General features: G+C 41.2%; 1 protein-coding gene across 1 annotated transcript in view; it reads left to right on the forward strand.

Annotated features, from left to right (window-relative positions):
• The window catches only part of LOC128661203 (cytochrome P450 2B19), a 192,379-nt gene that overhangs the window by 125,328 nt on the left and 50,574 nt on the right, over window positions 1–16,477 (forward strand). The window contains exon 8 of the mRNA XM_053715455.1: window positions 6,259–6,446. Coding sequence (XP_053571430.1) covers window positions 6,259–6,446 — 188 coding nt within the window. The remainder of the gene's footprint in view (window positions 1–6,258; window positions 6,447–16,477) is intronic.

Genomic DNA, 16,477 nt, shown 5'->3' on the forward strand with positions numbered 1-16,477 from the left:
TATTTTAACTAGGTAGAATAGTTATTAAATAGTTATTAACTATTTACTAACTACCTAGCTAAAATAAAGACAAATTTACCTGTAAAATAAAACCTATCCTAAGTTACAATAACACCTTACACTACAATTAAATAAATTAACTAAATTAAATACAATTAAATAAATTAAATTAAATTAGCTAAATCACGAAAAAACCCACTATATTACAGAAAATAAAAAAATTACAGATATTTAAACTAATTACACCTAATCTAAGAGCCCTATCAAAATAAAAAAAGACCCTAGCCTAAACTAAACTAGCAATAGCCCTTAAAAGGGCCTTTTGTGGGGCATTGCCCCAAAGTAATCAGCTCTTTTACCTGTAAAAAAAAATACAAACAACCCCCCCAACAGTAAAACCCACCACCCACACAACCAACCCCCCACATAAAAAGCTAACTAAAAAAACCTAAGGTCCCCATTGCCCTGAAAAGGGCATTTGGATGGGCATTGCCCTTAAAAGGGCATTTAGCTCTTTTGCAGGCCCAAACCCCTAATCTAAAAAATAAACCCACCCAATACACCCTTAAAAAAAATCCTAACACTAACCCCCGAAGATTCACTTACCGGGAGAAGTCTTCATCCAAGCGGCAAGATGTCCTCAACGAAGCCGGCAGAAGTGGTCCTCCAGATGCACAGAAGTGGTCCTCCAGATGGGCAGAAGTCTTCATCCAGACGGCATCTTCTATCTTCATCCTTCCGACGTGGAGTGGGTCCATCTTCAAGACATCCGACGCGGAGCATCCTCTTCAAACGACGGCTTCTTCGTAATGAATATCTCTTTAAGTGACATCATCCAAGATGCATCAGCCAATAGGATTTTTTCTACCTTAATTCCGATTGGCTGATAGAATTCTATCAGCCAATCGGAATCTAAGGGACGCCGTCTTGGATGACGTCCCTTAAAGAGATATTCATTATCAAGAAGCTGTTTGAAGAGGATGCTCCGCGTCGGATGTCTTGAAGATGGACACGCTCCGTGCCGGAAGGATGAAGATAGAAGATGCCGTCTGGATGAAGACTTCTGCCCGTCTGGAGGACCACTTCTGCCCATCTGGAGGACCACTTCTGCCGGCTTCGTTGAGGACATCTTGCCGCTTGGATGAAGACTTCTCCCGGTAAGTGAATCTTCGGGGGTTAGTGTTAGGATTTTTAAGGGTGTATTGGGTGGGTTTATTTTTTAGATTAGGGGTTTGGGCCTGCAAAAGAGCTAAATGCCCTTTTAAGGGCAATGCCCATCCAAATGCCCTTTTCAGGGCAATGGGGAGCTTAGGTTTTTTTAGTTAGGCTTTTTATTTGGGGGGTTGGTTGTGTGGGTGGTGGGTTTTACTGTTGGTGGGTTGTTTGTATTTTTTTTTACAGGTAAAAGAGCTGATTACTTTGGGGCAATGCCCCGCAAAAGGCCCTTTTAAGAGCTATTGATAGTTTAGTTTAGGCTAGGGTTTTTTTTATTTTGAGGGGGCTTTTTTTATTTTGATAGGGCTATTAGATTAGGTGTAATTAGTTTAAAGATCTGTAATTTGTATTTTATTTTCTGTGATTTAGTGTTTTTGTTTGTTATTTAGCTAATTTAATGTAATTTATTTAATTGTATTTAATTTAGTTAATTTATTTAATTGTAGTGTAGTGTTAGGTGTTATTGTAACTTAGGTTAGGTTTTATTTTACTGGTAAATTTGTCTTTATTTTAGCTAGGTAGCTATTAAATAGTTAATAACTATTTAATAACTATTCTACCTAGTTAAAATAAATACAAACTTACCTGTAAAATAAAAATAAACCCTAAGATAGCTACAATGTAACTATTAGTTATATTGTAGCTAGCTTAGGGTTTATTTTATAGGTAAGTATTTAGTTTTAAATAGGAATAATGTAGTTAATGATAGTAATTTTATTTAGATTTATTTAAATTATATTTAAGGTAGGGGGTGTTAGGGTTAGGGTTAGACTTAGGTTTATGGGTTAATAAATTTAATATAGTGGCGGCGAAGTTGGGGGCGGCAGATTAGGGGTTAATAAGTATAATGTAGGTGGCGGCGATGTTAGGGGCGGCAGATTAGGGGTTAATAATATTTAACTAGTGTTTGCTAGGTGGGAGTGCAGCGGTTTAGTGGTTAATATGTTTCTTCTAGTGGCGGCGATGTCCGGAGCAGCAGATTAGGTTTTCAAAATTTTATTATAGTGTTTGCGATGCGGGAGGGCCTCGGTTTAGGGGTTAATAGGTAGTTTATGGGTGTACTTTTTAGCACTTTAGTTATGAGTTTTATGCTACGGTGTTGTAGTGTAAAACTCATAACTACTGACTTTAGAATGTGTTATGGATTTTGGCGGTAGAGGGTGTACCGCTCACTTTTTGGCCTCCCAGGACAGACTCGTAATACCGGTGCTATGGAAGTCCCATAGAAAAAAGGGTTTACGAAGTTTACGTAAGTCGTTTTGCAGTAAGGCCAAATAAGTGTGCGGTGCCCCTAAACCTGCAAGACTAGTAATAGCAGCGGTAGTGAAAAAGCAGCGTTAGGACCTGTTAACGCTGCTTTTTCAGCTTAACGCAAAACTCGTAATCTAGCCGTTAGTTTTTTTCTTCTGAGTCTAGATCTCTGGTGCTTTCTTACAAGGGTAAGACCTTGTTTGATCCTGATCTAAGAGGTAAATTTCTGATATTTCGAGGGGTGTTTCCGACCACCAGAAGGATGTCAAATTAGAGACCTGCAGCTTAGTCTATTTTAGCGTGTAGGGTTTACCTCCAATACAGGAACTATTGGGGGGCTGATGTTCTCTGTTTTTCTTCAGAGATGGGTACGAGATTTCCCGGTTTGGCTGCGGACTTAGTGCCTCAGAGTTGCTAACTAGAACCAGACCCTTACTCTCAGACACAGATTCCATCTCTCAGTTTTATATGCGGACCAGATAACAGAGAGGCGTTCCTCATTGTTTTTGGGACCTTTTTCCCTGGAAATGATAGTCCAGTTTTCGTGTAAGACAACAGGATCTAGGATTCTATTCATCCTGTTAGTGGTTCCCGGAAAAGTGGGTATTTTTTTTTTCCATCATAGTTTGGACCTTTAAGTGTCTCAACTAGTTTTCTCAGAGTATCTCCCTTTCAAAATAGATTCCTTTGGTTCGATTCTTCTTTTAAAATAAGAGGGTCAGTTCATGATGATCATAGACCTGGAGGACGTGCATCTTCAAGCTCCTGAGATTTGTCCTTTTGTCAAACACTTTCAGTTTGGTGCCCATCCTGGACAACATATTGGTTCAGGCACAGTCCTTCCAACAAGCAACTCTCATTCAGGATCTTGTTGTCCTTTCTTCGTTCCCAAGGATGGTAAGTGAATTTGAACATGGGTTCCCTTGTTCCAATGTCAGGGGTAGTTTTTCTTAGGGACCATAATAGTTTTCGTATCTCTAAACTTTTTTCTGACAAGAGGTCAGAATATCAAGGATTTTCCATGTTGCCTCCTTCTACATTTCTCTTAGGCCTTCAGTGGCTTAAGGTTTGGAGGTAATTGGTCTGATGGTCACTTGTTGGCTATAGTCCCTTGCTCATGTCCATCCAAGAGTTCTGCTGTTAAGCATGCTCGGTTAGTAGTACTGGGTTCAGGTGAATCTGTCTTGGAAGACAGGTTTTCTCAGGAGAATCATAGTTCTGACTTTGGAGTCCTTCCTGGGTGATAGTGCCCATGGTTGCCAGCCGGTCGGGTTAGGAATTTAGGGATTTGAGGGAAGTCTGTTTTCTCTATTTGCATCTTGGAGTTGAGATCAATATGCAATGTTCTGTTGATCAGTTGGCCTTAGCCCGGGTTATCAGGTTCTAGTTGGACTATTTCTCCTCAGTGGTTTGCATCAACCACCTCAGAGGAACCTGGAGTTCTTTAGCCAGTCAGTGGGCGGACGCTCACTATTGCTGTTTATCTTCTATTCTTTCCAGGAGTGCATACTGGGAGTGGACTTCTTGAGAAGTCAGCCTTTTTCTCCAGGCACTCTTTCTGTAGGTCTCTCCAGATTAACCCTTGAATAGGGGGGTACTGGAGTCGGATCAGCTGGTAGTACAATGAGCTTCCTAGGATGCAGCCTTGTGGAGATGGAATCTCTTTTACCTGCGTGTTGTTTCCGATCAGGGTCCTTCCTTCATCCAAACTTGTTTTCTCTAAGACTCTCTGTTTGGTGTTTTGTACGCTTAGTTTTGTCTATGCGTGGGGTTTCTGCAGTGGTCATTGTGTCCTTGATCAGGCTCACAAACCTGTTAATGGTAAATTTTACCATAAGGTATGGCACGTGTACCTTATTGGTGAGAATCCAGAGACTACTCTTGGAAGCAGGGTCAGGATTCCTTGGATTCTCTTTTCTTCAGGTAGGTCTGGAGAAGGGTTGTCAGTGTCTGGCAGAGTCAGATTCTGCATTTTCTTCTTGTTACATGTGTCTGGCCGATGTACCAGATGTGTATTCTTTTTGTCAGGTCCTGGTTAGTTCAGGCCTGTATTTTAGTCTATTGCTCATATGGAGCCTTACCCTTGTTTTTTGCAGCTGGCTTAGGTGAGCCATTGCATTCCATAGATAATTAATTTTAGCTTGGAAAGTTTTTCTTTCTTTTGCTATCTATTCTGCTCGGAAAGTTTCGAACTCTCGCCTTGCAGTGTAATTCGTCTTATTTTCTTCGTCTTATTTTCTTCAGATAAGGTGGTTCGTTGCCCTAAGTGGTTCGAATATCTTTTTATCGGAATCTTGTTTTTCCTTCTTTACGTTTTCTCCCTTATTCTTATAAGGAATGTTTGTACACGTCTTGGATAAGGGCGTATTTTTAATATTTTTTCTACTGGCAACTAGGTTTGGTAGAGCCAGAAAGGTACTGCCTCTCTTTTTCGCTGATGTAGAAATTTGAGGTTTGGTTTTTCAGATTACTGGTCTGCAGTCTTCTGAGAGAGTTATAGTTCATTCCACGAGGGCTGCCTTTCATCTTGGACTCTCAAAGATAAGGCTTATGAACAGCTTTGCAAGATTACTATGGTCTTCTTGCATACTTTTTACAAATTTTTCAATTTGAATTTTTTGCCTCGGCTGAGGCTTCTTTTGGGAGAAGGGTTCTACAAGCTGTGGTGCCTTCTGTTTAGGTTAGCTTGGGAATTGATTCCCAACAGTAATTAATGAACCTGTGTCTTTAGAAGAAATGAAAATGTAACCTTATCTGATAAATGTATTTATTTCTTGACACGGTGAGTCCACGGCCCGCACTTATTTTCAGACACTTTTTTTTATATAAACCTCAGGCACCTCTGCACCTTGTGTTATTTCCTTTCTCTCCTTTTCCTTTGGTCAAATGACTGGGGGTTTGTGGGAAGGGAAGTGATACTTAACAGCTTTGCTGTGGTGCTCTTTGCCTCCTCCTGCTGGCCAGGAGTGATATTCCCAACAGTAATTGATGATACCGTGGACTCACCGTGTCAAGAAATAAATACATTTATCAGGTAAGCATAAATTTTGTTTTGTCTCTCATAGGCATCTACAGGGTTAAAGTCAAAATGAAACTTTCATGATTCAGATAGAGCAGCAATTTAAACAATTTTCCAATTCACTTCCATTATGAAATCACATTCAGTTGCATTCAGTTACAAACATTTCCATTATCAAATATAGGGCTTAGTCACAATTCTTTAAATTAAACGTATCCAATGATTTATCTACAAAATCCCCATAGACTTATTCTAAAGAATTGTGATCAACCCCTTAGCGCTTGTGATCACAATCCTGTACTTGATTTTGGCAGATAATGATTTTGGGAAGTTGAGGCCAGCAGATGGGCTATCTTCCATTATTGGTATGGCCCCAAAATGGCCCCATACTGTGTAAGTGCTGCTTATAAACAATGGAAATGTCTGATTGCAATCAGGTCCACATCAAAAATGGTTTATCTTTAGCTGTTAACATGACTATTAAACCCTTAGCCTTTTTATTTTAGTGTGGTTTGTTGGAACTTGTTTCCATGAGAGCATACTGAGATAGTGCGCAAGACACGTGAATGCTTTAAGGCCTACCTCAGTATGCTCTAATGGAACGTTTAGAAAAAGGAGACGGTAAATTTGATAATAAAAGTAAATTAAAAGTTTTGTTTTTATGGTTTACGCTGAATGAATGAAGTGTAATTTTATTTACAGGCCTCTTTATAGTGCAAACTGTCTGCAGTTTAATCCTTGTTCCCACCATATGTAAAATATTTGTCTTTCAGAAAAAGTGCAGCAAGAGATAGACGAGGTAACTGGGTCTGTGCGCCTTCCTGGCATCATGGACAGGGCGCAAATGCCATACACCAATGCTGTCATTCATGAAACGCAGAGACTCATGGATCTGGCGCCCATAGCTCACTACCATGCAGTCACCCAAGACACTGAGTTCCGTGGCTACACTCTGCCAAAGGTAATGCCCATGGAACAGCCTGTTTGCCCAAATTTTGCAAATACTAATATTCATGTCAATATGAAATATGAAGTTGTTGTACTTGATTTTAACTTTTTAATAATTTTATATTGTACGTATTAATACACATGATTTATGCTTTGACTTTTGTACATAAAATTTATATTAACATTGTTATACTACAGGTATCCACTAGGTGGGGCTAAAGCATGATATCTTTGTGAGACACAGGTGTGCATAAGACAATTTAAAGATTACGAGTTTTGCGCTATAGAGGGTGCTAAACGAATGCAACAAAAGTAGCGCTGCCATTACAAGTTTCTGAAAAGCTGCCTTGTGCGTGCGATATGGTGGCTATAAGCTCCATACCGCACAAAAGCCAAATGCTGCTTTGACGTGCTCGTGCACGCTTTCCCCATAGACATCAATGGGGCAAGAATGTTAGAAAAAAAACTAACACCTTCGATGGCGGAATGAAAAGCTCTGTAACGCAACCCCATTGATGGGGGAAAAAAAGTTACGTTTAAACCTAACACCCTGACATAAACCCCAAGTCTAAACACCCCTAATCTGCTGCCCCCAACATTGCCAGCACCTAAACAAAGTTATTAACCCCTAATCTGCTGTACTCGACATCGCTGCCACTAAGAAAAGTTATTAACCCCTATTCTGCCGCTCCCCAACATCACTGCCACTATAATAAAGTTATTAACCCCTATTCCCCCGCACCCCAACATCACCGACACTATAATAATGCTATTAACCCCTATTCCACCACTCCCCGACATCGCCACCACTAAATAAAGTAACCCCTAAACCTCTGGCCTCCCACATTACTGCTAAAAACTAAATTAAACTATTAACCCCTAAACCTAACAACCCCCTAACTTTAAATTAAAATTACAATATCCCTATCTTAAAATAAATAAAAATTTACCTGTGAAATTAAAAAAACCTAAGCTTAAACTAACAATTAACCTAACATTACTATTATACTAAACTTAAAATAACTACCAACTAAAAAAACTAAATTACAGATAAAAAAAACCCTAAAACTACTAAAAAAAATAAAATACTAAATACAAAAAAATAACAAACAATAAATTAAGAAAAATAACAAACAAAATTATCCAAAATAAAAACAATTACACCTAATCTAATAGCCCTATAAAAATAAAAAAACCCCACCCCAAAATAAAAAAAACCCTAGCCTACAATAAACTACCAATATCCCTTAAAAGAGCCATTTGTAGGGCATTCCCCTAAAAAAATCAGCTCTTTTATCTGTAAAAAAATACAAAGACCCCCCAACAGTAAAACCCACCACCCAACCAACCCCCCAAAATAAAAAACCTAACTCTAACAAAAACCTAAGCTACCCATTGCCCTGAAAAGGGCATTTGTATTTGCATTGTCCTTAAAAGGGCATTTAGCTCTTTAACATTGCCCTTAAAAGGGCATTCAGCTCTTTTACATAAAGCACAAAACCGTAATCTAAAAAAAAAAACACCCAAAAAGATTTAAAAAAAACCTAACACTAACCCGCGAAGATCCACTTACAGTTTCTGAAGTCCGGACATCCAGGCAGCGAGAAGTCTTCATCTAGGGATCGAGGTCTTCATCCATCCAGGCGGCATCTTCTATCTTCATCCAGGCGGCGTCTTCTATCTTCATCCCGGCGGCATCTTCTATCTTCATCCCAGGGGCGCGGAGCGGGTCCATCCGGCGCGGAGCATCCTCTTCATACGGTCACTGCCATACACTGAATCTTCAATGCAAGGGAGTCTTTTCAAAATGGCGTCCCTTGCATTCCAATTGGCTGATTTGATTTTTGAAATTCAAATCAGCCAATAGTATGAGAGCTACTGAAATCCTATTGGCTGTTCAAATCAACCAATAGGATGAGAGCAAATGAAATTATATTGACTAATTAGAATAGCCAATAGAATTTAATTAGCTCTCAACCTATTGGCTGATTTGAACAGCCAATAGGATTTCAGTAGCTCTCATACTATTGGCTGATTTGAATTTCAAAAATCAAATCAGCCAATAGGAATGCAAGGGACATCATTTTGAAAAGGCTCCCTTGCATTGAAGACTCAGTGTACGACGGTGACCGTATGAAGAGGATGCTCCGTGCCGGATGTCTTCAAGGATGGACCCGCTCTGCGCCACCGGGATGAAGGTAGAAGATGCCGCCGGGATAAAGATAGAAGCCGCCGCTTCGATGGATGAAGACCTCGCCGCATGGATGAAGACTTCTTGCCGCCTGGATGTCCGGACTTAAGAAACTGTGAGTGGATCTTTGGGGGTTAGTGTTAGGTTTTTTTTAAATCTTTTTGCGTGGGTTTTTATTTTTAGATTAGGGTTTGGGCTTTATGTAAAAGAGCTGAATGCCATTTTAAGGGCAATGCCCATACAAATGCCCTTTTCAGGGCAATGGGTAGCTTAGGTTTTTGTTAGAGTTAGGTTTTTTATTTTGGGGGGTTGGTTGGGTGGTGGGTTTTACTGTTGGGGGTCTTTGTGTTTTTTTACAGGTAAAAGAGCTGATTTCTTTAGGGCAATGCCCTACAAAAGGCCCTTTTAAGGGGGGGGGGGGCTTTTTATTTGTATAGGGCTATTAAGTTAGGTGTAATTGTTTTTATTTTGGATAAACAATGAGAGTACTGCTAGGTGTAGGTAATGCACACAGTTTACCACGAGACTACTGCCAGGTGTTGGTAATGCACACAGTTTACCATAAGAGTACTGCCAGGTGTAGGTAATGCACACAGTTTACCATAAGAGTACTGCCAGGTAAAGGTAATGTGCACAGTTTACCATGAGAGTACTGCCAGGTGTAGGTAATGCACACAGTTTACCATAAGACTACTGCCAGGTAAAGGTAATGTGCACAGTTTACCATGAGAGTACTGCCAGGTGTAGGTAATGCATACAGTTTACCATGAGAGTACTGCCAGGTAAAGGTAATGCGCACAGTTTACCATGAGAGTACTGCCAGGTGTAGGTAATGAACACAGTTTAACATGAGACTACTGCCAGGTGTAGGTAATGCACACAGTTTACCATGAGAGTACTACCAGGTGTAGGAAATGCACACAGTTTACCATGAGAGTACTGCCAGGTGTAGGTAATGCACACAGTTTACCATGAGAGTACTGCCATGTGAAGGTAATGCACACAGATTACCATAAGAGTACTGGCAGGTGTAGGTAATGCACACAGATTACCATAAGAGTACTGCCAGGTGTAGGTAATGCACACAGTTTACCACAAGAGTACTGCCAGGTGTAGGAAATGCACACAGTTTACCATGAGAGTACTGCCAGGTGTAGGTAATGCACACAGTTTACCATGAGAGTACTGCAATGTGAAGGTAATGCACACAGATTACCATAAGAGTACTGGCAGGTGTAGGTAATGCACACAGATTACCATAAGAGTACTGCCAGGTGTAGGTAATGCACACAGTTTACCATGAGAATACTGCCAGGTGTAGATAATGCACACAGTTTACCATGAGAGTACTGCCAGGTATAGGTAATGCACACAGTTTACCATGAGAGTATTGCCAGGTGTAGGTAATGCACACAGTTTACCATAAGAGCATTGCCAGGTGTAGGTAATGCACACAGTTTACCATAAGAGTATTGCCAGGTGTAGGTAATGCACACAGTTTACCCTAAGACTACTGACAGGTGTAGGTAATGCACACAGATTGCCATAAGAGTACTGCCAGGTGTAGGTAATGAGACAAAAAGAGAAAGGGCGCCTCCTAGTGTAGCCAATATAGAACTGGACAGATATAATCAGATATAAATTTTATACTCACAAATTGTGAAGGCAAAGATAATGCCAAGGTGAACGCTCTGGGAACTCAGCAGTGTCCCAGTTGACTGTGCACCAGATGGCAGGGCAGCTCCTCCTGTTAAATTGTTATGGCAATCTGTAGAAATGGAAGATATATAGAGGGCGACTCCTAGTGCAGATCAGTTAGCTTTAAATTCTCCCACTAACAACTCCCCTTGGAAGAATACTCACACAGGGGGAAGCACACTATAGTGCTAATGTAGCCTGCTGGGTATATTGCAGTGGCCCAGCGCACATATACACTCTGGTAATGAACAGTTCCAAGGTTTTTTGCAGGATGTTCCAATAAAACAACAGGAGACTTCAGTGGATAAAAGGAACTTTATAAAAATCAATGAATCATATAAAAACAGTCAGTAAAACACGCTACGCGTTTCTCAGAGTTAACCACTCTGTTTCCTCAGGCAAGTAACTTGCACACAGTTTACCCTGAGAGTTCTACCAGATGTAGGTAATGCACACAGTTTACCACAAGAGTACTGCCAGGTGTAGATAATGCACACAGTTTACCATGAGAGTACTGCCCGGTGTAGATAATGCACACAGTTTACCATGAGAATATTGCCAGGTATAGGTAATGCACACAGTTTACCATGAGAGTACTGCCAGGTGTAGGTAATGCATACAGTTTACCAGGAAAGTACTGCCAGGTGTAGGTAATGCACACAGTTTACCATAAGAGTACTGCCAGGTGTAGGTAATGCACACAGTTTACCATAAGAGTACTGCCAGGTGTAGGTAATGCACAGAGTTTACCATGAGAATTCTGCCAGGTGTAGGTAATGCGCACAGTTTACACTGAGAGTACTGCCAGGTGTAGGTAATGCACACAGTTTACCATAAGAGAATTGCCAGGTAAAGGTAATGCGCACAGTTTACCATGAGAGTACTGCCAGGTGTAGGTAATGCACACAGTTTACCATGAGACTACTGCCAGGTGTATGTAATGCACACAGTTTACCATGAGAGTACTGCCAGGTGTAGGTAATGCATAAAGTTTACCATGAGAGTACTGCCAGGTAAAGGTAATGCATACAGTTTACCATGAGAATACTGCCAGGTGTAGGTAATGCACACAGTAACTTGCCTGAGGAAACAGAGTGGTTAACTCTGAGAAACGCGTAGCATGTTTTACTGACTGTTTTTATATGATTAATTGATTTTTATAAAGTTCCTTTTATCCACTGAAGTCTCCTGTTGTTTTATTGGAAAATCCTGCAAAAAAACTTGGAACTGTTCATTACCAGAGTGTATATGTGCGCTGGGCCACTGCAATATACCCAGCAGGCTACATTAGCACTATAGTGTGCTTCCCACTGTGTGAGTATTCTTCCAAGGGGAGTTGTTAGTGGGAGAATTTAAAGCTAACTGATCTGCACTAGGAGTCGCCCTCTATATATCTTCCATTTCTACAGGTGTAGGTAATGCACACAGTTTACAATGAGAGTACTGCCAGGTGTAGGTAATTCACACAGTTTAGCATAAGAGTACTTCCAGGTGTAGGTAATATACACAGTTTACCATGAGAATACTGCCAGGTGTAGGTAATGCACACAGTTTACCATAAGAGTACTGCCAGGAGTAGGTAATGCACACAGTTTAGCATAAGAGTACTGCCAGGTGTAGATAATGCACACAGTTTGCCATAAGAGTACTACCAGGTGTAGGTAATATACACAGTTTACAATGAGAGTACTGCTAGGTGTAGGTAATGCACACAGTTTACACTGAGAGTACTACCAGGTGTAGGTAATGCACACAGTTTACCATGAGACTACTGCCAGGTGTAGGTAATGCACACAGTTCAACATGAGAGTACTGTCAGGTGTTGGTAATGCACACAGTTTACCATAAGATTACTGCCAGGTGTAGGTAATGCACACAGTTTACCATAAGAGAATTGCCAGGTAAAGGTAATGCGCACAGTTTACCATGAGAGTACTGCCAGGTGTAGGTAATGCACACAGTTTACCATGAGAGTTCTGCCAGGTGTATGTAATGCACACAGTTTTCCATGAGAGTACTGCCAGGTGTAGGTAATGCATAAAGTTTACCATGATAGTACTGCCAGGTAAAGGTAATGCGCACAGTTTACGATGAGAGTACTACCAGGTGTAGGTAATGAACACAGTTTACCATGAGACTACTGCCAGGTGTAGGTAATGTACACAGTTTACCATGAGAGTACTACCAAGTGTAGGTAATGCACATAGTTTACCATGAGAGTACTGCCAGGTGTAGGTAATGCACACAGTTTACCATGAGAGTACTGCCACGTGAAGGTAATGCACACAGTTTACCATAAGAGTGCTGCCAGATATAGGTAATGCACACAGATTACCATAAGAGTACTGCCCAGTGTAGGTAATGCACACAGATTACCATAAGAGTACTGCCCAGTGTAGGTAATGCACACAGTTTACCACAAGAGTACTGCCAGGTGTAGGTAATGCACACAGTTTACCATGAGAGTACTGCCAGGTGTAGATAATGCACACAGTTTACCATGAGAATACTGCCAGGTATAGGTAATGCACACAGTTTGCCATGAGAATACTGCCAGGTGTAGGTAATGCATACAGTTTACCATGAGAGTACTGCCAGGTGTAGGTAATGCACACAGTTTACCATAAGAGTACTGCCAGGTGTAGGTAATGCAGACAATTTACTATGAGAATACTGCCAGGTATAGGTAATGCACACAGATTACTATAAGAGTACATCCAGGTATAGGTAATGCACACAGTTTACCATAAGAGTACTGCCAGGTGTAGGTAATGCACACAGTTTACAATGAGAGTACTACCAGGTGTAGGTAATGCACACATTAAAGCATGAGAGTAACGCCAGGTGTAGGTAATGCATACAGTTTACCATGAGAGTACTGCCAGGTGTAGGTAATTCACACAGTTTACCATGAGAGTACTGCCAGGTGTATGTAATGCACACAGTTTACCCTGAGAGTTCTACCAGATGTAGGTAATGCACACAGTTTACCACAAGAGTACTGCCAGGTGTAGATAATGCACACAGTTTACCATGAGAGTACTGCCCGGTGTAGATAATGCACACAGTTTACCATGAGAATATTGCCAGGTATAGGTAATGCACTCAGTTTACCATGAGAGTACTGCCAGGTGTAGGTAATGCATACAGTTTACCAGGAAAGTACTGTCAGGTGTAGGTAATGCACACAGTTTACCATAAGAGTACTGCCAGGTGTAGGTAATGCACACAGTTTACCATAAGAGTACTGCCAGGTGTAGGTAATGCACAGAGTTTATCATGAGAATTCTGCCAGGTGTAGGTAATGCGCACAGTTTACACTGAGAGTACTGCCAGGTGTAGGTAATGTACACAGTTTACCATGAGAGTACTACTAGTTGTAGGTAATGCACACAGTTTACCATAAGAGAATTGCCAGGTAAAGGTAATGCGCACAGTTTACCATGAGAGTACTGCCAGGTGTAGGTAATGCACACAGTTTACCATGAGACTACTGCCAGGTGTATGTAATGCACACAGTTTACCATGAGAGTACTGCCAGGTGTAGGTAATGCATAAAGTTTACCATGAGAGTACTGCCAGGTAAAGGTAATGCATACAGTTTACCATGAGAATACTGCCAGGTGTAGGTAATGCACACAGTTTACCATAAGAGTACTGCCAGGTGTAGGTAATGCACACAGTTTACCATAAGAGTACTGCCAGGTGTAGGTAATGCACAGAGTTTACCATGAGAATTCTGCCAGGTGTAGGTAATGCGCACAGTTTACACTGAGACTACTGCCAGGTGTAGGTAATGCACACAGTTTACCATAAGAGAACTGCCAGGTAAAGGTAATGCGCACAGTTTACCATGAGAATATTGCCAGGTGTAGGTAATGCACACAGTTTACCATGAGACTACTGCCAGGTGTATGTAATGCACACAGTTTATCATGAGAGTACTGCCAGGTGTAGGTAATGCATAAAGTTTACCATGAGAGTACTGCCAGGTAAAGGTAATGCGCACAGTTTACCATGAAAATACTGCCAGGTGTAGGTAATGAACACAGTTTACCATGAGACTACTGCCCGGTGTAGGTAATGCACACAGATTACCATGAGAGTACTGCCAGGTGTAGATAATTCACACAGTTAGCATGAGAATACTGCCAGGTATAGGTAATGCACACAGTTTGCCATGAGAGTACTGCCAGGTGTAGGTAATGCATACAGTTTACCATGAGAGTACTGCCAGGTGTAGGTAATGCACACAGTTTACCATAAGAGTACTGCCAGGTGTAGGTAATGCAGACAATTTACTATGAGAATACTGCCAGGTATAGGTAATGCACACAGATTACTATAAGAGTACATCCAGGTATAGGTAATGCACACAGTTTACCATAAGAATACTGCCAGGTGTAGGTAATGCACACAGTTTACCTTGAGAGTACTACCAGGTGTAGGTAATGCACACAGTTAAGCATGAGAGTAACGCCAGGTGTAGGTAATGCATACAGTTTACCATGAGAGTACTGCCAGGTGTAGGTAATTCACACAGTTTACCATGAGAGTACTGCCAGGTGTATGTAATGCACACAGTTTACCCTGAGAGTTCTACCAGATGTAGGTAATGCACACAGTTTACCACAAGAGTACTGCCAGGTGTAGGTAATGCACACAGTTTACCATGAGACTACTGCCAGGTGTATGTAATGCACACAGTTTACCATGAGAGTACTGCCAGGTGTAGGTAATGCATAAAGTTTACCATGAGAGTACTGCCAGGTAAAGGTAATGCATACAGTTTACCATGAGAATACTGCCAGGTGTAGGTAATGCACACAGTTTACCATAAGAGTACTGCCAGGTGTAGGTAATGCGCACAGTTTACCATGAGAGTACTGCCAGGTGTAGGTAATGAACACAGTTTACCATGAGACTACTGCCCGGTGTAGGTAATGCACACAGATTACCATGAGAGTACTGCCAGGTGTAGATAATTCACACAGTTAGCATGAGAATACTGCCAGGTATAGGTAATGCACACAGTTTGCCATGAGAGTACTGCCAGGTGTAGGTAATGCATACAGTTTACCATGAGAGTACTGCCAGGTGTAGGTAATGCACACAGTTTACCATAAGAGTACTGCCAGGTGTAGGTAATGCAGACAATTTACTATGAGAATACTGCCAGGTATAGGTAATGCACACAGATTACTATAAGAGTACATCCAGGTATAGGTAATGCACACAGTTTACCATAAGAATACTGCCAGGTGTAGGTAATGCACACAGTTTACCTTGAGAGTACTACCAGGTGTAGGTAATGCACACAGTTAAGCATGAGAGTAACGCCAGGTGTAGGTAATGCATACAGTTTACCATGAGAGTACTGCCAGGTGTAGGTAATTCACACAGTTTACCATGAGAGTACTGCCAGGTGTATGTAATGCACACAGTTAACCCTGAGAGTTCTACCAGATGTAGGTAATGCACACAGTTTACCACAAGAGTACTGCCAGGTGTAGGTAATGCACACAGTTTACCATGAGAGTACTGCCCGGTGTAGATAATGCACACAGTTTACCATGAGAATATTGCCAGGTATAGGTAATGCACACAGTTTACCATGAGAGTACTGCCAGGTGTAGGTAATGCATACAGTTTACCATGAGAGTACTTCCAGGTGTAGATAATGCACACAGTTTACCATAAGAGTACTGCCAGGTGTAGGTAATGCACACAGTTTACCATAAGAGTACTGCCAGGTGTAGGTAATGCACAGTGTTTATCATGAGAATTCTGCCAGGTGTAGGTAATGTGCACAGTTTACACTGAGAGTACTGCCAGGTGTAGGTAATGCACACAGTTTACCACAAGAGTACTGCCAGGTGTAGGTAATGCGAGTACTGCCAGGTGTAGGTAATGTACACAGTTTACCATGAGAGTATTACTAGGTGTAGGTAATGTACACAGTTTACATTGAGAGTAATGCCAGGTGTAGGTAATGCACACAGTTTACCATGAGAGTACTACCAGGTGTAGGTAATGCACACAGTTTATCATGAGAGTACTACCAGGTGTAGGTAAGGCACACAGTTTACCATGAGAGTACTGCCAGGTGTAGGTAATGCACACAGTTTACCATGAGAGTACTGCAATGTGTAGGT

This window comes from Bombina bombina, chromosome 5, assembly GCF_027579735.1.
Source record: "Bombina bombina isolate aBomBom1 chromosome 5, aBomBom1.pri, whole genome shotgun sequence".
Lineage (NCBI taxonomy): Eukaryota > Metazoa > Chordata > Amphibia > Anura > Bombinatoridae > Bombina > Bombina bombina.